Here is a 25,759-nt window from a genome sequence, read left to right on the forward strand (position 1 = left end):
AATATCTCTCTGAGTGTTTTTCTTGGATTTCCCAGATGCAAACATGGAGGTATGAACGACAAGACGACAGAATCAACTTAGCCGCCTTCACAGTTTATCAAAGACACAGCACACAACACGTGTAGCTCTGAACGTCTCTCGATAGATGGACCCAGAACTACCTTTTTTTACTTTTTCATAGACCCTCAGTGATTTCATTGTTTCCTGTTTGGCTATATAAGAGTGATCAGACTTTGCCATATAAATACATCTTCCTGTAAACATGGTGGTGTACATTCAAGTTAGAGTTTACTTGCATCAAACTAACCGAACTGAATGTTGCACGGTTTCATTTTATCTTCTAAATTAATGTGATTTCATGCAACATCTTTGTTGCATGAAACTAAAACCTCACATGTTCTCTGTGCTGTGCACCATGTGTGAGATAAGGAACAAAGGATCTGAAGAGCATTGGAAAAGAAAGTGGTTCCCAATGAGATGTTATGTTGGACGCTATGGAGAGAACTTCAAAGAAAGGCCTCCTGCCTGGAGTTATTTCTTGGGAAAGGGCTTTGTTTCTTACTTTACTGGCCTGTGTTGTGTTTCCAAGTGATAGAGAACAATCTGAGAAAACATGTAGCTTATTCTGTCTCTCTGAGATGACCATCTTTGTTGAGCAATGGAAGATAAAAGAGCCTAACAGGGTATACAGATGAATTATATACAACATAATCCTCAGTATCTATATTTTATCACTGGCGTCATCCCAGAAAATCTTAAACATTTGATTGGTTGGATCGAGCTGGTCGCGGCACGCACTCGTGGGAGTTGATGTTCCGGGAGAATCAATGTCCCCTCTCCATTAGTTAGCGTCTAATCAAACAGGAAGAGGACTGCCTTACTCTCAATGAGCAGCATGACGCTCCTCAAAATGGCAGATGGTAGATCCATTGAAAAAATACCACTTGCAACAGCTGTACCCTCTTCAATTAAACACCAAAAGAAGTCTTTGAAGGAGGAGGGAAGAAGAGCAAAGAGGAGAGCAACACAGGCGCTGGAGAGAGCTCAGCAGGCTGAAGACTCTCTGAGTTTACAGATAGTCCTATAGCTCCTAGAAAATACTTAAATCCAGAATAGTGCTGAGGGTTATCTCAGCGGGTCTTCAGGCGACTCGCAATGTCATGTTGTTAAACATTTCTGAACAGATACAAACGTCCATTTAGTTCAGGGTTGTGAGGGCCAGATGATTTATTATTGTTTGATATGTTCATTCTTATTCTATGTTAATGTTATTGTTTAGTATTATCAGTGTTTACATTCTCATACTACCTGTTCTGCATTAAGCCACAAGGGGGCGACTGCAGTACATTTGGTTTCATATTTGAGGCTGCTAAGCTGTCCATCACTGTCAGTTACAGTGTGGTAAAAAAAAAAAAAAAACTTCTAGATATGTTAAACTTAAATGGCTTTTTTTAAAGAGCCTGAAGCAGAGATTTGATGCAGAAAAGCTCAGTTTTAATAAAGACAGTTTAGCTGCAGTGTCTGTGGATCATGTGGGGATGGAGATCACTGATTGGTTGGGAGTAAGTTGAGTTAAAGTTGAGTTTAGTGATCGAAAAGTGTGTTTGTGTGAGTTTTTTACATATGGGACAGTGATAAATGAGGTTTGGTATCAAAAGTACGCTTTAAACTTCTCAAAACAACATGTTAACTGTTTGTTTCAATGTGTTGTTTGCATTTCTGTTGGTGTCATAGTATTTTATATTACATTTCTACCATTTTTAACCAATTAAAGAATCAGTCCATTAAGCTGTCAATTGGTGTGGCCACAAAACATGACAAGTATTAAAAAGTGCACCTTCTTAGAAGTTGTGCAAGTAGGGATAGGTACCAATGCCCGGTACCTGGCAATCGGTAGTGGTACTCGGCAGTACCAATTTTCTGTACTTTCTTGTGTTAATGTGGTAAAATTTATCAATTTGTTTTATTATTATTTTTTTTTCAGTAGACATATGTATTCTTCAATATATAACCTTGCAATGCTGTGTTCATGTTCAGCATGGAAAGTCTCCTACTCTTCCACTCCCTCAAAGTCACAATGATGCATTTAGGTACCTAAACATGGTACCTTTGGATTTGAATCGGTACTTGGTACTTTTGACAGAATTCGGTTGGTTCCCTTTAAAAGTACCTAATTCAGTACCCATCCCTACATGGAAGTATATAAAGTATCTTTATCCACGTAAATGTAGATCATTGTCCTTTAATTTATTTGTGATTTGATTTATTTTGGATTGATGTCATTACTTTTTTTGTTCTTAATATGTATTTGCTTGTTGATATGTTTTCTCAATCCTTTTATTTGTACACTTGCTTTGGCAACATGTTTATATATATTAAAAAAAAAACCTAATACTAATAAAGCTTGTTTTGAGTTTAAATTTGAGTTTGTATACAGATGAAATAAGTTATTTGTTATGAAAAAAATTCTCAAAGTATAATCAAAATATTTCATTTCTAACCTCGATGACATGGGTTTTGATGTTCTGAGAAACTCATTGTGCTGTAGATATCAATGTTTTCTCTCTATTTTTGGGTCAGTTGGTCAAAACTTATTATAAATTTCATTTCTACAGTATAGTAAACTGATAAAATCATATTCACTCACCTGAGGTTTTGACACATTTGCCCAGGAAATAGCTAGGTTAATAATATTTGATGTTGGTTACAGCTCACTGTAACCTGTGTACAGTTCCCAATAAACCTGTAAAATCAAACCAAGCTTTGACCTCAAAGTCTCTTTTGCGGGATGCTACGGTATGTATTTATAGTGCCAATTTTAAGAAATGCTGTAAATTTGAGGCGTCATCTTCAAGAGTCACATCCTGAACAGTCAGAGGCCCTTCAGTCAGGGAAACATTTCTGCTTCAAAACCTCAGCACTCCCATGAAGAGGAGTTAATAACCCAACTTCAAGTGAGCAAGAGAGGGCAGCAAGAGCATCTCTGCATGCATCCAGTCTGTGGTTATTTTAGATTAAAGGCAGGATATGGCACATACTTTCAGAGTGTGTTTGTTTCATTTGGGCTGCCAGTTGACCATGATTGGTTTAGTTTTTCCTGTTAGTGCTCATTTTTGTGTCATCTTCTTTTGTTTGTAGTCCACTCACTTGGCTGATGGTTTGATTTCTTGCCCGTTTTTGAGCCACTTGACCTGGACGTCAGGGTCAGCCACCTCCACAGTGAGCTGGATCTTCTTTCCTTTGTCAACTGAGTAAGCTGGGTCCAACTTCCTCAGGAAAGCTGACAAGAAAAATATCCTGTTAGTACACTTTTGCTTTTACAGCCAAATAATCCATTAGTGCCCAGCAGCAGCAGCAGAGAGCATATGCTAACACTCGTTCCACCTGTTGTCCCTGCAATACGGCGTCTCCCCTGAGGCCTCTTAACGCCGCTGGTATTTACAGCCTGCTGTATTACACAGCTCCTGTTCCTCGCAGAGCTCAGGCTTCTTTTTTTCCTCACCATCACTCTTTTTGGGCTCCACCTTCTTCATCTTCTTCAGCCTCGTCAGCATGCCTCTCAGATCGGTGATACCATACTCGAAGGCGATCTTCTCGTAGTCGCAGGGCTTTGCTGCCTTCAGGATCTCCCATACATCCACTTCCTCTTTGACCTGCTGTTGTTTCTTCTCCCTTTGGTTAAAGCAGAGAGAAACCTCATGTTATTCACGGTTTTTAAGCAACTGTGTGTGTCTGCAGCTGATGAGGATGATCTCACCTTTTCTTGAGCAGGGCGCTGAAGTCTAAATCACCTGCATCCTCATCCGCACCTCCACTGGAATTAAGAGATTTGGAAAATGATTGTGATAGGATTATAAACCCATGCTGTTTACAACACAAAAGATCATTAGGGCATACAAATTCAAAAATAACCCCCCATTAACCGCGGCTATAAATACACAGAAACATGAAATACTAGACGCAATTATGAATCCAACAAAAACATCATGAGTTAATCCAGCAGCACACAGCAGATCTAATGAACGAGCTTACCCTTTTTTCATCCTGTGTTCGGATAGATGCAAAAATAGGATGAGTGAACACAGAGCAGAGTGTTTGATGGGGACTAAAAGCTAGCATCATGCCCTAAATACAGGTGACAGACAGAAATCATGGCAGACAAACACCTCAAGTGACAGTGAGGGTGAAAAGTGGTATCCAGCATGCTACTTGCGGCAGAGTGGAATATATCAGTTCCCCAGCGGCATATTCCAGGTTTCAAACTGGCATGCCAGCATCAGACTGACTGTTATATTTTGATTTTATTGACAATATAATTTTAACAGTAATGGAAACACCGTTTGTATTGTGTGGTCATATGCATTGTTACAGTAAGCATGTCAGAGAAAACAGCAAACATTCTCATGGCCAAACCTTTGCTGTAGTTGTTTTTCTTGCCGGTATAACTGAGTGTTCTGACAGTTGCAGCCTTTTATCGATATTACAGTAAGCACTTGATTGCGGTTGCTAATTTTGTTAGCATTAGCCTAGCTTGGCTCAGCCACCTTATCCAGGGTTCCTACAGCTCAAGCCAAGTTAAATTTAAGACTATTTAAGACTTTTTTGAGGCCGTTTGAAATCAAATTTAAGACCAAGTCGACAACTAACCACAATTGAAACAAACAAAACAACAAAATAAAAACACCACATGATTTACCTGGGTAAGAGGCCATTTTAACACAATGTTTATTTTAAATAAAACATCACTTTTTGTCTTCTTTTTAACCCCATTTTTACAGCTTTATGCCTATTGTGCTCCCCATTCATCATTTTTTTGGCCACTGTCAGAAAAAAATTTGTAATTTTTGCACGTTTTTTTATTTATTTATTTAATATCAAATTTTATTCCCAATTTTGCTGCCAAAAACTATTTTCCTAAGCTACTTTTGGATTTTTTTGCAAATTTTTCCCAATTTTTATTTATTTATTTTTGCAATTTCATACCTATTTTGCACCTATTTATTATCCTTTTTCCACTTTCATACCATTTTTGCCCAGTTTTTGCAATTTCATTCCATTTTTTAACTTTATTCATACACTTTGTCCAACTTTTGGACCATTTTTATCTTTTTAAGCCCGTTTTTATACTTTTATTCCTATTTTGCCCCCATAAATTCTTTTTTTTTTACCACTGTCAGAAACATTTTTGGAATTTTTACATGTTTTCTAACATCTCTCATTTCAAATTTAATTTCCAAGTTTGCTGCCATAATCAATTTTCTAAGCCACTTTTGGATTTTTTTTAATTTTTTTTTGCCAATTTTTCACCTTTTTTCCCTCTCCAGGCACTGTAGTTGAAACCAAGACATGCGTCTGCTCTGAAAGATTCTGGTGCAGCCACATCGCTGCTTTGTTAGTTCTGCTTTTGTGATTGCACGATGTTGCCATGACGACAAATCAGTGAATTCTTTTTAAAAAACAGACACATTTTGCTAAATATTTCTTCAATTCAATCTAACATTAATCTTATTAATGTGGTTACATTTTTAAGACTTTTGAAAATTGGATTTAAGACATTTTAATGCCAATTCAGGCCTTATTTTTAGGACTATGAATTCAATGCCTTTAAAGACTTTTCAAGGATCCGCGGGAACCCTGTTATCCAGTGTGACCAAATTGAATGCAAGTCAGTTGGGCAGAGTATGCTACACTATGAATAAGGAAGTACCATACACTATTTTATTTTACACTTTTTTAATTTGTTAATGTAAAAAAAGTGATAAAGTTATTGTCATTTTATGTTACTTTGCTTTTTTTTAAGTCTTTATTGATTCTTTTTTTTTATGTGTGATGGCACTGACCTGGGTCCAGAGGTAACGTGAAAGATCAGAGGTTAAAATGAGGAAAAAAATCTGCTTGTATTCTTTGTTTTTGTTGTGAAGGAAAATAATCTTTTAAAAAAACACAGCACTGAAAAGAATAAAGCATTGATTCAAATCAGTGAAACTCTCAGACAGTTAAAACAGAAGAACAAAAAAAACATTTTTAAAGGCAGAGCTCCGCCCCTCATTAAATCGTGTGCAAAATTACAGCATTTAAAGTAGTTCAGGGTCCTTTTCTCAAAAAGTAAAAAAAAAATAAATAATAATAAAAAAATAAAATGGATGAAACCAAGGGGCAACATCAGGTTTAGAAAAATGAAGCCAAAAAAACCCTCAGACTTTTAGACTTTTGTTTCTGGATCAGAACTCTTTGAGGTTATCTCAAAGGCAATAGCCGTGGCCTTGTCACCATCATACGGCACGAACATTGTTGAGTCTGGGCGGGGATGTAGTCCATGGGCTTACACATACACACACATGAAGTCACATGGCACACACACTACCTTGGACTCAACGCCTTCATTGGCTCTATTACAGTTCAGCTGCAAAGGGTTGAGGCGCGCGTGCTCGAGGAAGGCTGCGCTGCTTGTTAATATGTCCTTATATGCTGAGGTGTATTTTTCTTGATCTCAAACTACACCCCCAGTTGGGAATAGTCTGGAATTGACCTTTTTTTTCCTCTCTCCTCTCCCAGTGTTGTTTTTTTCATATCTATTGCAAAGGGGGCACTGGGTAGCTGGCAGCTCCTGGGTTCATCCCATTTCTGTGTTTCCCCATGTTTGCTTTCTTATATGTCTTGAAAAGGGATGTAACTGGAATGAAATTTCTCCTTGGGGATCAATGAAGTATTCTGATTCTGGTTCTGATTTTGATTTGTGGCATTAAAAAGCGTATTTACAGCCTGGTTCAAAAAACAGCTTGGGTCTGAAATAGGGATGATTTTTTGATTTCAGATTTTTTTCATGATACGTTTGCCGATACTGAACTGATCCGATCCAATACCTTTCTCTGATAGATCCCACACTTTGTTGGGTGATTCTGTTGTAAATGATGAATCATATTTGTTGTATTAAAGTGAGCCCTGCCGGTACCTCCTCGAGGAACACTCACTTTACAAATGTTGCAAGACGGTGTTTCAGTATCATTGCTTTCCAAAGCGGACATGTTGGCAACGTGATTTGATTTACAGCAGCTGTAAAGCGTTATGGTGCTGGAAGAACGTGAAAACTGGATCAGTCCCAATCACGTAATGAAATCCCATGCTATTCGATCCTTCATAAGTAGCCATATAGGGCGCTGATACCTATCAGTGTGTCACATGGGGACATCCCTAGTCTGAAACGCTGATTTCGCTATTGGCACACACTGTAACAGGGATACATTTTTTTCTAACTCGGTGGTTAGAAGTTGTTGGGATAGTTTCATTGCCCAATCAAAGATACATCTCAGGTCACTTGACTGATGGGCGCCCTGTAGCTGTTTGTAGCTCTTTGTTCTGGCTTCATTTCTCTGTATAAGCAACAGACAGGTGACGTGAAGACTACATCCATGTTACATACAGTCCATGGATGAATCCTGATTTGATATAGGCCTGGTATCACAAAACAGAATACATCAGTCTTACGACTTGCATACCACTGACAGAACTGGTATGCCAGTTTGAAAACTGGATTATGCCACTAGGAAACTGGCACATTCCACTCAGCTGCAAGTGGCATGCCAGATACCACCTTCTGTCCACGCCAAAGGCAGCACAGGGATAAGCAACAGCTAAAAAGCAGCAAACATTGAACACATCACAGTGACAGAGCACAGTCTGATTTAAAGAAGGCAACACTGATGTTAGCTAGAGGATAAAACAATCCCATGCAGAGGAGAGGAGAGTTTGGCGCTACATGAACTCTTTATTACCCTCACACACGTCTGACTCACACAGTGTCGAGTCATCAGTCACTCTCTTGTGCTCTACAAGGTGACAAGTGCTGTGTGTGGCACACGCCAATAACTGTCTACAGGCTGGAGTGCATGCCGTTCCCGGCCGTGAACAGTTTTGGCAGCTCTCTGCAGCATGGAGTGTGTTTTCCTGGCGTGGTTGAGGCTCGTTGAACTCCTCAGAGACCAACATAAATGCCAATAAATTCAAAGCGCTTCTGTGTGATTGTGTACGTCCTATGGATGAGCGGTTCATCCAAGGATAGCATCCATCCAGGTTGTCCTTGCTGAGCTGATGGGAGGTAATTCTCCCGGGATGATAATGCTGTCCTATGTGTGATCACCACATGGCTGGGCAGGCTTGAAATTGATGTTGCTGCGTTCAGTGCTGCTATGACACAAGGTAGATTTGAGCGCTTTTGAGGGATTGTTGAAAACTGCATGAGGAGAGCCATCAAACACTGAGAGGTGGAGGAAAACAATGGTGCAGCGATGGCTACAGATGCTTTTTAAAGGGATGTACAGTGTGTCTCTGTGCACGAATCCTGCAAACAAAGCAAACGCTGCTCCTCCTACAGGCAGAGAAACGGTCACAGACTAACACTCCGACATATCAAATGTCTTCTGTTGAATATTTTGTTTCCCCTTTGAAGTATTTTCAGCGAAGCCACGACATGAAGAGGAAAAACTTAGCCAAATATGCCCGAGGCACATGTTGCGATGCTGCAGCTCTAACAAACTCGAAACGCACAATGAAGTCTGGAGCTGTAAAAACCAAAGTCCAGAGGAATAATGAGTGAGTTTGTTGTGCTTCCGGCAGAAACGTTAGAAGAAAAACACACAGGAATCCAATTGGATTCAGCGTACTTACCTCCCGGCTGTGTAACCTCCACATAACAAGGTGTTTAACTCACGCATTCATTATCTCTCCAGGGACATTTGAGTTTTAACCAACTTTCACTTTTCCTTTTATCTCTGCCTCGCCCTCTCTGTTTCTCATATCAGCATTCTGCAAATAAGCGCGCTGACATCCTGTCTAAAGCTCACTGTGAAGCTGTCCTTTTAACTTCCTGCTCACGCTCTAATGAAGGAGGGGGAGATCATATTTTTAAGCACAGATTACAAATGCGAGTCTTGAGATGTCACTGTGAAGGTGTTGGCTGATTTGCGATCACACACCTGGAATAAAAAAGCTACACTGTCACAGTCACACAGGTACACTTCACACAGGCAGAGACAGGAATAGACAGACGCATACAAAGAGGGAGAAATCCAGAGACGGGGTGGAATAGGTAAGATGCTGAGCCATGAGGGACGTCAGGTGAGGCGGTAGGTGCATTGAGACGTGACAGACAGAGAGACGGGGCACACAAACTGACTCAGGACAGACAGGCAGGCAGAGACGCTGGTAGAGACTGACAGATGCCCAGAGGCAGCAATCTACAGAGGAGCATATGTGAGACAGTGTGATGGGTGACATGTTGAGCAGACCCTCGCCAACACTGACACTCACGATCGCTTAAACGCCTCCAAGATGTTGTCCTGCTGCTCCTCTTGTGCGGCTGAAACCAGACAGAAGGAGAAAGCCTGGTGAGCGCTCGCTTGCCGAGGTTAATTCATTACACAGCAGGCTGCAGCCACAGAGGAATAATGGAGTGATGACCTCGCAAGGCCGCTAAATGATGGGACCTAATATGTTCCGCACTCACTGAGTTATTGGCTGACAAAGCCGGTTACATAGGAGCGCTGGAGACGCCGAATGGAAGATGACAATAATGAGATTGCGTGTCTGCAGACCTACCCTGCACGGAGACTTCGAATGTGCAGCTGTCGCACTTGTCTTTGGAGGTGACCTCGCAGCGGTAACCACCTGCGTCTCCATCCACCACTTTGATGATGCTCATCTCGTAAGTGTAGATCTGACAGAGAGAAGGGGGGTGGTGTGTCAGGAAGACACAGCAATAAATTAGCACTCAGGCACTGACACACACGTGTACATGCACAGACATGCACTCGAACACACACCTGGAGCGTGCAGACACAGTTTGACAGATGCTGGTTTGCTGTTAAGGGAATCAGGCCGATGGAAGCTGCTTACTTAGCTTCTGTAAAGTGTTTGTTTTATCACATATTTTCACTCAGCCTCACCTCTCCGTCAGCTTTTATATGAAAGGTTAAAAAATGAATTAAGGCCTCCAATGTGTGAAGAATGAAACAGATATCTGAACAAGAATTTAACCACTGTTAGTTGGTCATTAACTTTACCATATTGTTGCAGTACTCATACAGGCCACTAGAGGGCTAACAGTTCTCACAAGGAACCTGAATCTCTTTAAGGGCAAGAGCCAAAAAGTAATCCTTCACCACACGGAACAATACTTGCATTTTCTTTAACTTTTTGCTTTCACAAACCAAATCTATATGACATTTTTTCACCATAAGCTGCTCCTAACAACAGTATGAAAAGTTTGCTAACATGTTATGTTGTGCAGGTCGTATTATAAGAGTTCAGAATCTACTTTTCAAGGCCCATTTATGCTCAACACTATGTACGGATACGGATACGGATACGGATACAGATACGGATACGGATACGGATGGAGCCTTCTGTCCGTGCTTTACTACCAAAACTCTAGTGAGCCACAAAGATATAACAATGGGGGAACTTTTGTGATGTATTTAACTGCCCCACCGACCACTGCCTGCCGCAACGCTGCACAGTTTTTGTCTTTAATGCAAGTAGTGCATTATTAATTCCTCCTCCACGGTGGCCATGCTTTCCTGTCATAAACTTTTGACTCTGGGCTGCCCCCCCACTAGTGGTGAATACATTGGTTAACTGCAATGCTAACATAAGGACGTATGGAAGTATAAGAGCAGTAACAGTAACATCATTTTAAACGGAACAATACATTTTGTATGTAAAGAGAAGAGACATGGGGCTTTGAGCTAGTTTGCATGCTAATGTTTGCTGACTTCTACATAACATGCAAAGGAGCAGATGAGGTGAAGAATAAAGACATCAAAGCTTGTGTGAGGAACTTAAACGCCCCATTTGCATGAGGTTTTATTCAAAAACGCTAAAATGCAGTGAAAAAAATCTTCAAACGCTAAAAATGCTGTAGTAAGCATGACAGGCCCCTAGGTGGCGCTATAACTATCTTGTCCGGAAGCTGCTTTTGGTAGATCTCAACCAAAGTAGAGTTGAGCTGATCATCTGGTGTATTGGTGAATGCTAACAGCAACAGATGCTCATTTTGATGAAAGACAGCAGATTCAGCAGCACAAGCACAACATGGTAGTCCATGATGATCGTGAAAATGGTACTGTTGGACTGTTGTATGCGCTTGCACAAAGCGGAGCGTGATGACATTGTTTCCACTGAAAACGCCGGCTTACTGTTAACGTGGCGTTGGCAGCAATTCAGAAACATTTCACTCTGGAGGCCGCTTTGCAAAGTTTGTGTTTTAGGTCCGCTTAACGCGAGACAAACGCAGAGTTACTGGTTTTTCCCCCTTGTGAACAAAAATGTATCTTTAGTTTTTGATCTTATCCTGTTTTTGTGAAACAAAATAAATTTATAACTCTTATTGAGATTTTTTGGGGTTAAAGTTCACTTTCTTTGACACCTACTCTGCATCACTGATGATAGCCACAAAAAATAACTCTATCAAAATAATCAGTCGTGTTGCTAATGAACCTTTTTGCTTCTGCGGGTCTCAAAAAGTCAGAAAGTCTACAGTTTTTATTTCAGACTGTTTTCATAACTTAAAAAAAAAAAAAAAAAATCCTCACAGGAGCTTTAATTTTTTAGGGGTTTGTAGAATTTAAGATCCTTCAAGATGCTTTTATTATTATAAAAATAAAATCCTCCACACAGAGATTTTGATCAAACCTTGGTGTTCCTGTCGTAGGTCTCTTTAAACTGCAGGTGTTTCCCAGCTTTACTCCCCAGGTCCAACCACTTCCCCTTCAGCCACTTCATGGTGGGCTTCCTCAGCAGGTTTGAGGAATCAACTTTAGTCACAAACGTGATGTCTTTGCCTGAGGAAACAAGCACAAGCTGCTGTTAGCGGTTCAAGTTATCTGCCTCGTAGTTGATTCAGTTTGAGGACTTTTTTTTTTCTGGACCTTTAGTTGCTGTGACACTTTCCGGCTTCAGCACGAAGAGGCCGGTCAGCTCGGACATCTGAGGATCCTCCCCTGGTACATGCTCTGTGATGAGGGTTGAGAGGATGAAGCAAAGTGGATAAATTAAGGCAGGAAATCACAATCTGGGTTGCTCTCAGAGAAACACCACAAACAGACGACAAGTCGACCAAGCAAACCTCTAAACCAGCCGTTCATTTTGACAAAGAGGTTTCACTTTCTAACACCTATTTGTGGTTTAAAGTCATTAAATCGCCCCGCAGAGCACGGGGATGCATTTCACAGAGCCGTAATGCCTTTCCTCTTGTTTTCACTCCACACAAACCATCAGGGACCCTCTGACAGGCGACCAAGGCGCCCCCTCGAACAGCCTGGCCCCAGGGAATAAAGAAACCTCTCAGATCTCCTCTGAAGACTTCACATTGAGGTTGACTTCCAGCAATCTTCTACCACCCTGACAGAACATACACTGACGCTGTACGCTCTTATCCTGGCGATAAAAAACGAGTTTGCTCTTTTATCTGTTCCCTTGTTCTCCGGCAGGTAAATTGATGTAACCTCTGTGAGGTGTTTGCTTGTCAGATTATAAGCAGAAACGCCAACGTATTCATTTGTCTTACCATCAGGAGGCAGCTCTGCATCGACAGGGAGAGACAGAGAGGGAGACACAGAGCGGGGAACACGTCAGTGTGTACAGTATCAGAGCTGTGTGTTAAACACAGGCGTTAATTGGCCCAATGATAATCTTGACTGCAGGTGAGGAACACTCACACGTTAAATCAGCGTGCTCTCACACTCCACAAACACATCTTTTTTCCCTGACTAATTAAAAAAATCTCTGTTTTCTTCAACAGAAAACATACCACTGTTAATGAGTTATGTCTCCAACAATCAGGTTCTGGGATCTCTTTCCACAGTGCTGTTAAAGGTGCAGTGTGTAGAAGTCGTCAGCCGAACAGAAACAGTGGAAATGAGAGAAAATGTTTATATATCCATGTGAAGTATCTTAAAATAAGTGAACAATAATTCTTATATAACTTTAATTTCTTTTTTTTAACTTCGAAAAAATATATTTATATTCCTGCAGGTCTTGTCCATGGAGGCAGACATAACAAACGGCCATGTTTTGTCCCCAACCTTTTTTGCGCCACGAACCGGTTTAATGTCAGACAATATTTGCATGGACCGGCTCTTCTTCTGCCAAAAGAAACTTTCAAATGATGTTTGTTTTTTGTCCATTTTGCTATTTTGGGGGGGTTTGGTGTCAAGAATGAGTCATAGACATGTATGACCAAGAGAATCCGGTCATTTTTCAAAATAAAACATCCGAGGGTTGGGGACCAGTAGTCTAGAGGAAAAGAGTGAAACGCGGTTTTCAATACGAGCCTGGCTGCTGGTTCTGAAATCTACCTGAAAGTCAGGTGGAGAAGAAGAGAGAGGGCGGTTGTCGTATTTACCGTAGAAGAAGAAGAAGAAGAGAGAGTATATTTTTGTTGTTTTGCATGAAAGAATTGGGACTGAGAGAATTTTCTTAAGATGAATCGCAAACAAGCATCATGTGAGTGTAAATCATGATATTTTGGTCCAAAAAGATCAGGAAGAAATCAAGTGAAACTGCAACCGAGTAAACATGGGTGTAGAGCAGGGCTATTTGATTAAAAATTTGGTTGGGCCGGATTTTCAGACTAAGGACATGAGCTGGACTGTACATTTTTAGCAGCAAAATTAAGCTGCTGTGGTTCTCTTGAGCTCTACTAGTCTGCTTTAGTGTAGAAAAAGCTCTGGTTGCAAGACGTGGTCAAACTGTGAATTTCTGCCGCCCCCTCATTAGATCCCTCTGGAAAGTTTGTCCTAAACTGAGATGTTTTTCAGGGTGGTATCTTTGGACATTCTAATCTTTCAGCACTGCAGAGAAAACACATTGGCTTGGTTTTTGGACTTGGTAAAATAAAAAATTCTTTCCAGTCCACGCAGGATTAAACAGACTAATTCCCTTGCTGATTGTTTTCTGTTAAGGGTAGAAAGAATTTCACCTGTGTAGGACTGATAATCTTAACTTTTCAACAGACCTGCTCAATGGCATATGCATTGGGTTAGTTGCTTGGTAACTATAGGTGCTGCAGTCAATATTTGTAGGAATGATGGAATTTTTGTACGAACTTGTCTGTGTTGGTAAGAGTTGTTTTTGCCAGACCTTAGGCCCAATTACACAGTAGCTGCTTTGGGGCCACATGTGGCTGCTCAGTGAAAAGAGTTGGTGTAGAGTTTCCAAACTGGGAGTCATCAATGGAAAAAGTTTGGTCCGAAGGATGATGCTGAAGTTGGCTGTTTTCTGCCCCACAGGCAAAGGTGAAATGTACCTTTGTGTAATGTCTTTGTATCACTGTTTATTTTGCGTCATTGTTTATTGTTTATGGTACACTCTAACAAACGTCAGTGTTTCTCTGTTTGAGAGTGAGAGTTTACTTTTCTCTCTGACAGAGGTGGATTTGTGCTTCATTGTTGAAGGCTAGCTCTGTCAAACACATAGACTGTAAAAAAAAATGGATGTTATCTTGCTTATCTCTTGTTGAAGTGACGTTGCCGCAAAAACTGCTCCCCCTGGTGGCTGGCTATAGGTAAAAAAAATCTGGCTTTTCAGTCATTCCAGATGGGCTGTGGTCAAACTTTAAAAAATTAATACACCTCGTAGAAATGTTTCTCACATCCGATTGTTGTCGTGATTTGTAGATACTATTTGGCTGCCTTGTTTTCAAGTCCTCTTTTTTTCTGAAAAGTTTTTTTTTTCATTTATTATGAGAGGCAAAAAACTAGGTTTTATGTCATATTTAATGATGATTGACAGCTGCTGCTCTTGTGTATTTTTTTCAAGGATTGTAAAAAATGTCGAGCAGAGGAGCCGAGAAGAGATTAGACTCTCAAAAGAAGAAAATTATTATTATTTTTGGCATTGGGCTCCACTCAGATTCTCCCAGAATCCCTCACAGTCTCTACTGCGCAGACTCTGAGTGCACAACTGCTTCAATGGCTGCGACTGTGACGGGGGAATTTTGGCTTCAAAACTGTACAATGGAAAATGGCAATTTCTACACACTGCTCCTTTAAGTGCACATAAAACCAGTTCCTCTTATATTTCCGCGCCTCCCGTGTCAGATAATGTGAGTGTTACAGGAAAACAAAGTTTATAGACAGGCAGGTAGAGATAGAGCCACATCAGACCACCAATCAAGTAAAGTGAGCAGGCCCCGGGTGGACATCCATTGGACGAGAGTGGCTGCTGAGAGAATGGATCCGGGGTCACGTGTCAGATAAGGTCATGCACCTCCATAAATCCAGAGAGCCACAGCGCCGGCGCCTCCTCCTCTCTCTCTGCTTTTATGGGCTCAGTTAATTTGATCTTTTAATCAAAAGTGCCCCTGAGGACAAACTCAGGGTTCAGATGTTCGGCATGATTTAAAGGGTTTCAGTTAAAATGCTAAGTGGGTGAAGCTGATCCCGGAATGGCACCCAGGGGACACGTTTGGATGTTTACACTTGTTGTGTTTGGGAAATTAACTCCAGACACTGTCCTTGGCTGTGGGAATAAAAGTTTCAGATGTTGTGAGAGAGCCCTAAGGGACTAATTGACTAAAACTCCCCAGCAGACTCGATTCATGGTTTGGATAATGAAGACAATTTCCTACAGTAAAAACTTCTATCATCCTAATATGAATAAATGCTCTTTATTTCCTCACAATAAAGATATTTTTATGGCAAGACCTTTGCACTGTGGTTCAAATTTGAGAGAAAGTTCACTCTAAGGTCACGTTTGGGGAGTTGGAAATGTCAATTTTTGTCAATAAAGCAAAGAAAGTCAGAAAGCCAAAAAATTCAAATTCTCAGACAATTTACTTTAATTTAAAAGATAATTAATTCAAAGGAGCTGTGAGGAGTTTGAAACTGATCTTGAAAAAGTCTCCCTTCTAGATATACGCCTGATCGTAATCTACACTTTAAAATTAGATTATTAGCGCCAGTATGCTGGTTATAGGTTACTTTACATTGCTGCTTCTTAGCTTACAGTTTGGGTTGTCCAGGACCGGAGTGACTTACGGCACCTCTGGGTCTCTATGACAACACCACACCAGCTGATGAAGTTTAAACACAGAGATCTGTGTTTTTCTCTGCAAAATCTGATTTCTGTGATTGATTTTGTAGTGATGTTGGACAAAGAAGCCTTATTGTTGGACACAAAGGACAGTAAAGCAGGAGAAAACACACGGGGGAGTGATACAGCCCAAGCTAAAGGCTAATTACCCTTTAGCTCGGGCTGTACCACTCTAAAACACAGGCGCTAAACTGTTTGTCCTAATGTTCATTCAAACCCACAGTCAGCAGTTATTCCACTGTGGTCTGTTCAAACCATAGACTGTAAAAAAAAATTGACATCATCTTGCTTAGCTCGAAGTGAGGTCACCAGGAAAACTGCTCCCCCTGGTGACTGGCTGCAGTTTAAGTCAAAATATGCAGCTCCCCAGTCATTCCCGATGGGCTGTGGTCAAACTATTAAAAATTAATACACCTCGAAGAAATGTTTCTCACATCTAATTGTTGTGGTGATTTGAAGATATTTTTTGGCTGCCTTGTATTCAAGTCCACTTTTTCATTGGTTATAGGAGGTTGAAAACGAGGTTTTACATCACGTTTAACAGTGATTTACAGCTGACGTTCTTGTGTATTTTTGGGGGGGGGGGATTGTAAAATATGTCGGGAGGTAGAGTCAGGAAGTGATTAGACTCCCAAAGAAATTATAATTTTTGACACCCAGCTCCGCTTACATTCTCCCAGAATCCCTCACAGTCTCTACTGCGCAGACTCTAGCTGCACAACTGCTACATGGCTGCGCCTGTGACGGGGGTATTTTGGCTTCAAAACCGTACAGTGGTAAATGGGGGAGCCAAGCTGTCCACTCTATAAACAGTCTATGGTTCAAACTTGAGAGACTATCAATAAAATGAAGCGTGAGGTTACATTAGCTGTGCTTGGTAGGTGACTAGCGGGACATAGCTAACCAGGATTTACTGACGTTACACATTACAGACATGTTTTAAAGCACCAGACTGACGGCTGTGCTAAATATAAACGGCTACTAAACTACTTACAAACTGACAGTGTTTACTTCTTGTCAAGTTAGCCTACAGATACATCAGAATGTTGTTAACATATAGCCGGCTGCTACTAGAACATTTGCTTGATGTCACGTTTCAAACCGTAGCGCTACGTAACTGTGCTGATAAATACCTTACCTCAGCGCGTTGTATCCAGTAAAAAGTTGTCTTGAACAAAGAAATTTGTTTCGATCTGATCTCCATTTAATCCCAAAACAAACACACGCCTCGCTTAAAGTAATTTACGACAGTGTGCAGAGACTCAGGGCCACAAGGTGGCGAGGGAGTTTCAATTCAAACAGATCCTCCTCACAGCATCTTTAAATTAATTTATAAACAGTTAGAGGAAACAGCTGAATTTAGTGGTATATTGTTGATCCAAATATCACACTCTCCACAGATATATACCGAGCACGAGAACAGGATATATCACTTTTTTTAAACCAGACGTAATCAGTTCACTTCACATCTCACCCTCAAATGCTTCTCGGATGCTTTGGTGGAAGCGATCAAACCACTGTACTTTAACTCTCTCTGAAAGCATGTTTCTGTTCACAGACGTCTCTTTGGTCTATTTGTTCCTTCTTTACTCATTCTACTGTCACCTCCTTTCATCTGACAGTCCATCTGATGAATGATCAGTGGCTCCAGCTGTGTCATTTTTATCTCTTTCTTTCCATCATCCATTCTCAGAGAGGCTCCTTTTGTCTTTTACATGAAAAAAGTTTTTATACAGCTTTCCTTCCACTCTAATAACCCTCTCTTAATGAATCCATGCGCTGAGTCAAACTCTTGATGTTAAGCGTAAATGATGGCCGTCACCAGAGCAATCCAAGGCCTCTGGGAGGAGCAGTTTCAGTCTGTCACATTCAGTAACAGATCCCTGTGTTCACCAACACACCATGTGGTTGAAAAAAAAAAGAAAGCAGGCAGAAATAGAGAAAACACGAGCAGGCCGGGAAACAGCATGTTGTGACTGTTCCTTACCATCCCTAGGCTCATTGTTCGCTGGGTGAAAAGAAACAGTTGGTACATGGGAATTAATGGTGTGGACAATGAAGACTGGAAGCTGGTTTCCATCAGCAGACTCAGGCAGGAGAAATATGTGTGTGTTTGGTCCACAAATAGATTTAAAACACACACATAAACACAAACACACCAACCACACAGCAAAGCACTTACCTACAGCAGGCTGGATATCTGTTGATGAAGGATAAGCTCAGGTTAAGCAGACGCTCTGAAGCAAATGAGTAGCAGTGAAGATATGATATACATACAGTACCAACGCTGGATGTTCCTGCTAAAGGCTTGGTTATTCTTTCTCCATGAACATGATGCACGGAAATGAGACGCACAGACTCAGCATGAGGGAACGCATGTGGCTTTTATGCTTTTTAAGACTCTGCACGGCACCCGCTCCTGAACTGTAGGGGGCAGTGTATTGGAAATGCACGTCTACCATAGTATCAAAAAACAGGAGAAGAAGTTGAGGGGAATTTTTTTTTTGCCAATTCCTCTTCTTTGCTCAATGTGATGAATTTTGAATGTCAGTTTTTTTAGTACAGGTGGTCCTCGAGTTACGAACAAGTTCCTTTCCTAAAACGCATCGTAACCACAGACTGTATAAAACTTGGACGAAGCATCCGTGACGTCATCCGTCTGTTCCTGAAACCGTGAAATGAAGCCAATCCACGGACACAGCCACATTCGCTATGACACCAGCTGTGAGATTTGCTTCGAGCAGCTACAGGGCGCCTGGCGGTCATGTGATCTGAGCTGTGTCTCTGATTGGAAAATCCAATGATCTAAAAACTTCTAAACCACCGAGTTAGAGAAAAATTCTCTCACCGTACACTGTGTCGATAGTGAAATCAGCGTTCCAGACCTAAGCTGTATTTTGAACCAGGCTGTAAATACGTTTTTGAGGCCGTTAAAGTCTGTTTTTATTGCTGGGTGTGTACGTGACTTCCAGTCTTTCTGCAGCCAGCCTCAAGCAGATTCTAAACAAACAGCGACTTTTAGCACTTGTGCACAGGCTTCATTTTTACTAAATGGATGTTGCCCCTTATTTGTAACCTGAAATTCAGTGAAAGTCAAAGTTTTACCCTTAATACCTCCTAAATCTCTGAATAACTACCCAAATACATGTATTATACTGATCCTGCTTTCCTTTTTGTGTCCATGGGACGAAAAAAAGTGAGGATACCGAGAAAATTACGGAGTTCAAACACCGTAAATCTTCACTCATACCCGACTCGAGAAAAGTGGACGATGCTGATATCCAAGTATCCAGGTGCGTAGCTGTGTATTTGCAAGCAGGGCTTACGAAAAGAGCGGCATAACTTCGCAACCTTCTCTATTTTCTTACGTACATTTATTGGCGTCATAAAGTCGAGAACCACTTGAGTTGAGGACCTCCTGTACTCTGGACACTAGGAGCTCCTGTTTGTTCGCATGTCTCTGAGCAGAAGTTAAAAATTTTTCTGCTTGAAAAGGACGACGCAAAGGGCTGATGTTGCTAATATGCCGTCATTGGACTACACAAAGCTGCACGGACCTCACGGATGCATCAAGCATAAACAATCACTGCGCATTCACATGCTACAGAAATATCTGAATCTGTCAGTGAAATGATCATAAATGGTCTATTGTAGAAATGGCAAGAGATGCTGAAGTGACAAGGTCATCACACAAGGATCTCCCTAACTGGTTCATGACATATTGGAGGCATGGGCCTCAAACACTAAGGTCTACCTGTAGCTCTACCCCTGACAGGCCTCTAGAGGGCTGGCCAATCTGTTTAAAAAATAGTAAGATCTTCACTAAACTTGCTCAAATGAGTTTTTTTCTTTATGGTTCATGACACGATGAAGTGGCGAGCCTATAGACTGTTAAAAATAAAAAAAAATAGACGTGTGGCTTGGCTTGAAAGTGAGGGCACCACAGACACGGCTCCCCCTGGTGGCTGGCTTCAGTATAGGTCAAAAGCTCAGTCCCCCCAGTCATTCCAGATGGGCTGTGGTCAAACTTTAAAAAGGAAAAACACCTTGTAGAAATGTTTCTCACATTCGTTTGCTGTGGTGATACAAAGATATTATTGGGTATTAAGGGGCATATTTTGGCTTTGGGATCGCACAATGGTTAAAGGCGGAGCCACGCTTTTCATTCTACAGTCTATGGACTGGCCTCAAACACAAAGGTCTGCCTACAAAGAGCTGTCCAATCAGAGAAAAGGAGATTGCGAAAACAAAAATATTCCAGGTTTTTAGTCCCTCAGAGTAAGCTAGTAAGCTACATCTCACTACCTTACTTGTACTAGAACTGCTCTTCCATGCTCGTATCCTCTGGGTCAGTTGCTGCAGAGACTGGATGACATTTAGACCCTGAAGGTGAACTTTATACACATTCCCATACAGACTCATCACACACATGCACAACAACATGGTACGCTCCACTCTGGGGACTCATTACATATTACAGATGCATGCTTTAGGCCGACTTCATCAGCATAATCATACATATGTATGCTGTTTGACTAATAAAACTGTGCCATGTTGCAGCACTGTACATGTTTCTACCTGATCTGTTCACACATACAGCACATATATCTCAAATATCATGGAGCTGTGCTGCTCTGGGCAACGACACCCACACACAATTATCCTGCACATTTAGCTGAATGCATTACCCTCCACTATGGATTTGTCTTGAAAGGTCAGGTTTTCAGGCACACGCTGAACTGAACGGAGAGGTACGATCTGCCATTCTGCATCCATCACGGACTTCTTTCTGTTTCCCTCCCTCGCATACAGAGCAGGAGTGTACTGTAGCGTGCAGCAGGTGGGGAACGTGTTGACACCGAATGACTCATGATGTGGCAGAGGATAGCAGAGAATAGCAAATTAAACTAGGAAGTGCTTTCCAAAGCATTTCAGTGGAGTGGTGGTAGCACTGCATCTGAATATTTAAATATCAGCCTCAGTTTGGGTTCATTTGTTTTGGTCGATACGTCAAGTTACATTACTTTAAGCCACTTTATGCTACTGCACAGGAAGCTGAAACATACACGATAATCCAACAAAAAAACGTTGTGATGCACGCTGTTGCTGGCTATATATGGAGCCTAATATTAAGATTAGAATTAAGTTAGAAGCCCAAACCAAAAAGTTTCGTCATGTAAATGGTGAAACCGAGAGTTGTCAGGTTGGGTTCTGTCTTGATGTAAGACTTGTTCTCACCTGTCTTACCTGCAGACCTTCATACACAGCTTTCTGGTCTTTGGGGGACTTATAGGCAGAGCCAGTTTTAGCAACTTTTTTGCTACTTTAGTGACTTTTAAGACGCCCTCTAGGGGCATTTTTTCAAAAGAAATAACTAGCAAGACATCTAGCAACTTCCTGGAGTTTGTAGACACTGAAGTCAAAGCATGTATAGATCTTACCCATGGACTGTAAAAAAAGATGGGCGTTATCTTGCTTGTCTTGTAATGAGGTCACCACATAAAATGCTCCCCCTGGTGGCTGGCTGCAGTATAGGTAAAAAAAAAAAAAAATCCATCTCCCCAGTCATTCCAGATGGGCTGTGGCTGTGATTTTTGTGGGGATTTGAAGGTATTATTGGGATGCCTTGTTTTCAGGGCCTCTTTTTCTGAAAGGTTTAGTTTTCATTAGTTATAAGAGGTTAGAAACAAGGCTTTACATCGTGTTTCACGATAATTGACAGCTGCTGTTCTTGTGTTGTTGTTTTTTTTTTGTTTGTTGTTGTTTTTTTTGTTTGTTTTTTTTTTTTGGGGGGGGGGGGGGGGGGTTAAAATTTGTTGGAAGGGAGAGCCATGAAGAGATTAGAAAGAAAGATATAGTTATTATCTTTGGCATCCGGCCCCACACAGATTCTCACTGAGTCCCTCATAGTTTCTACTACTACTGCGCAGATTCTGGCTGCACAATGGATGCCAATGGCGACACCTGCGATGGGGGTATTTTGGCTTTAAAACCGTACAATGGTAAATGCCAAAGCCACGCTGTCCACTCTATATACAGTCAATGATCTTACCCTTCTTATCAAGCAGTGGGTGCTGTTGTGTGCCCCTCTTATACAAATCACTCCTAAATGGTTATAAACATATTTGCAGCATTTTTACGCGCTTTCCTTCACCCTCGTGATGTTATCCTCTCTCCTACAGCGTCCATGACATTAAAATGCGAATTGCTTATTGTTAAGCAAATTTGGCGATGACTTTGAGCAACTTCTGGGACAGCCAATCAATAGTACAGAATCAACTTCTTGTACAGTGGAGATGGAAACACGTCTTCTTCTCTCCAGTGCTTCCAGTAAGAACGCGATAGTTTATTTCTTCTAAACCACTGGGTAAGAAAAATATTCACCCCCTGTGCAGTGTGTGCTGGTAGCCAAAATTAGCGTTTCAAACCTGAGCTGTTTTCAGGACTAGGCTGGAAATATGTGTTTTGATGCCATTAAAGACTGTTTAAAGTCTTTCTACAGCTAGCCTCTATGAACAGCAACTATTAGGGCTTCAACACAGGCTTCATTTTCTGAACCAGATGTTACCCCTTGGTTTCATCCATTTGTTTTTTTTGTTTGTTTTTTTTTACTTTTTGAGAAGAGGACCCTGAACTGCTTTAAATGATGTAACATGGCATATTACTTAATGAGGGGTGGCACTGTTCAGAATGAGGCTGTTGCAAGAAAAGTTGCAACTACTCTGTTAATAAGACGATAGACCTCTATCATTTGAAATTATGTGCTGTTTTCGTACACTGGATCAGAACAGATCATGTTAAATGTGAACAGTTGACCCCGAGATCTTTGATTGGGATGATTTCAATCCGAATAAAAAAGTATCTGAGTGCAAACCCAACAGAAAACTTTGTTGAAACTGACTTGAGATTAGCTCGGGCTCTTAGCTGTAGCTCCTGTGAGGTTTAAATAAAGGACGCTGAAACACTCTTACTATGTTTGTTGAAGGACAAATGTGAAAGTTAAATTAAATTCAGTGTATGCATGGTCGGAATTAAATTCAGCGAAGCTAAAATAGAAAGACAAACACACCAACACACACACTCGTACCATGTGATGTGCACCCATAAATTAAACACCTTCTATTTTGCTCCTAACACTTAATTTAATTAGCATCTCTGGTGCCTAAAATAGACGTATAACATGCCTTCAGTGCTAATAAAAGGACATTATGTATGCATCTCATGTGTGTGTCTGTGTGTCATGCTGCTCCACACTCAGTCCCAGCACCACAGAGGTTCACAGCTTCTGTGTTTGATTCAAGTCTTACCCTCCTCTTCTGCCGTCTCCTCTGAATGAGCGGAAAGACACACGTGTTAGCTTACGGACGATGGAGAGGGTAACAGTGGAAAGTGATGGAGCAGGTTAGATGGCGACGATGGCAGGATGAGGGAGTTTTCTTACCCTTTTGATCTAAAAATGAGAAGTTAATGAGAAATGATGTATGAGATGCTTTTATCAAAACATTTCTTTTGAGTTTTTCTTCTAAAAAAACTGAAAGAAGTCGTCTCAGAGAACTTCTTCGGATGTGAGGACGGCACTTACCAGCAGGAGGTGCTGTAGCCTCATCGCCCTCGGCTGCTGCAATTAAACAACAATTATGCAAATTAATTTGTACATCCTCATTGTTTCACATCATAGCAGACTCTACTCCAGCAGCAGCAGCAGTTTGGATCGTCACGGCTCTCAGAGGTGAGGCACAGTAAACTGTTTGAAGAGCTGCATCTTTTGATCTGAATCCTCAGGAGAGCAGAACTAATAATACTCTCTTTATAACACAGAGGGCACTTGTTCTGCTCTTGTTTTATCTGAGACGTGATGCATTGTGTTTACATAAATGGATATCTAATATTAACATGAATTTGGCTGCAGAATGTGTGCACAAAGGCGTTCAGTTAATGGGAGGAAGCACCCGGTAGATCCTGCAGATTCCAGGAACAGAGAGGAGACACCTTTATTAATACACACATCTGCACTAAACACACACTCTTGGATAAACAGCTTCATTTTCATAAGATAAACACACACTCACAAGCACCGCGAAGGGAAACTACATGTGGGCACTCCTGCTTTATGCACCTCTTCGTGATTTCTGCAGGGTTTGCCTGCGGCAGCAGAGAGAGAATACCGGATCTCACCGGGGGAATAGTGCATGATTCAAATGAGGCATGGTTTACAGAGACAGAGCGGCTGAGATAAATATAAGTCGTTTTTTTGCAGAGATCATGGAGAATAATTGGGCTTAAAAAATTCTGAGAGGGGCAGCCTCAAGACAAAAAATGCTTTTGATAGGATAAGTACATCAAAGTTCCAGGATCCCAGATCTGGGTTACTTGAGAAGCTCAGGGGTGTCTAATGAGATGGCAGATTAGGTGTGAGTTTCTGTCTGCCAGACAAACTAAAGCACACAGCTGCGCAGCAATAATTCAGCTCTGGCAGCATTCACTTTTAAACCGTGTGTTCAATAATTCCTCAGGTCTGTGCCCTCGGCAGGCGTCCTGTTTAAATGTTAAAATAGGGTTTCTGTCAATGCAGCAAAGCCTATTAAAGGTCCCACCCGAGGATGTGAACGAGGAGATCTTCCTGACAGCTACCGTCTCTCTCAAACCACCAACAACAAGCCACAACTGGCACCACCGAGCAAAGCGTCCCATGAGTCTACTTAACAGTGGGTCTAAGATATCAAGGCCCGGCCTTGGCACTCGAGGCTGGCACAGTATGTCTGGCATACTGGTGGGAGGGTGCCGGGCGGTGGTGGGGGACAACACGTCTATTTTGGATATGGTTTGTTTTTCAGGCAGCAATCTGTTAATGCTTCTCTCAGCACTCCAGCCCATGTGGGGATCCGTAATGCAGCAGGCAGTAAAATCTGTCTTCAGGTTGCAGCTGAAGCACGAAAATCAGGGGGGGAGCTTATTGCTAAATTTGAGATTACATGGATGTTCTCTGAGTTTTTCATGGCTTGTTGACGTCAGTGTCAAAGTCGATAGAAGCTGGAGATTTTGATTTGTAGACACAGTCTGGGAGTAAACTTCACACCTATAACCAGTGGCGTGCACAGACTTTTTGAAAGGCAGGGGCGTAAAGAAAAAAAGAGACATACAGTTGGTTCTTGCAACTGTAGAGGGCACTAAACTTTCCTATTTTTAAGCGCACATTAACACACATTTCTGCCACTCAGGGGCAGTTAAATGTGTTTTTTCCAACCAGGAGGGCACTATGGTGTGCATTTTGGCCCCCGGGCAGAGGCCCCTCAGCCTCCTTCCAGTGTACACCACTAAAGATGGGTGCCTTTCACATTTAAAGTGAAATGGTTCTGGTGCCTGGTATCTGGAGGTCAGAGGTGGGCGGATTGATCCAAATGATAATAATAGGGATACCAACATTGGTTTTGATATAGAATGATACCAGTGTAAAAAGATCGATACTCTAGTGTAATTTTTTCTCCTCCATGAAGTGACGGCTACAGTTTTATAAAAGTGGCGACCTGACTGTGTCGGTGTAAGTGCCGCTGTGCCCCATCCTGATTGAAGCAAACAGACTTCAAAAAAGAAGCTAGCTTGAAATATTGTATAACATTTGTTCTGGTGTGGTAATTCTTTATACTTAAAGGTCCCATATTATGCAAAAATC

At 41.4% G+C, this 25,759-nt stretch overlaps 1 protein-coding gene across 2 annotated transcripts in view; it reads right to left on the bottom strand.

The window, feature by feature from the left end:
• mybpc2a (myosin binding protein Ca) overlaps positions 1–12,003 on the bottom strand; it is a 36,492-nt gene extending 24,489 nt beyond the window's left edge. Inside the window, exons 1-7 of one of the 2 annotated variants that reach the window (XM_074695875.1) lie at positions 11,925–12,003; positions 11,689–11,837; positions 9,595–9,712; positions 9,307–9,355; positions 3,758–3,814; positions 3,503–3,672; positions 3,148–3,280 (exon numbers count right to left, since the gene is read on the bottom strand). In XM_074695875.1, the coding sequence (XP_074551976.1) occupies positions 3,148–3,280; positions 3,503–3,672; positions 3,758–3,814; positions 9,307–9,355; positions 9,595–9,712; positions 11,689–11,837; positions 11,925–11,982 (734 nt within the window). In that variant the 5' untranslated portion in view covers positions 11,983–12,003. Of the gene's footprint in view, positions 1–3,147; positions 3,281–3,502; positions 3,673–3,757; positions 3,815–8,664; positions 8,780–9,306; positions 9,356–9,594; positions 9,713–11,688; positions 11,838–11,924 lie in introns of those variants that run through there. The other variant, XM_074695876.1, reaches the window with a different exon arrangement.
• Positions 12,004–25,759: the final 13,756 nt, after the last annotated feature.

This window comes from Halichoeres trimaculatus, unplaced genomic scaffold (assembly GCF_033239565.1).
Source record: "Halichoeres trimaculatus isolate MK-OKI-2021-1 unplaced genomic scaffold, fHalTri1.1 fHalTri1_scaffold_20, whole genome shotgun sequence".
Classification (NCBI taxonomy): domain Eukaryota; kingdom Metazoa; phylum Chordata; class Actinopteri; order Labriformes; family Labridae; genus Halichoeres; species Halichoeres trimaculatus.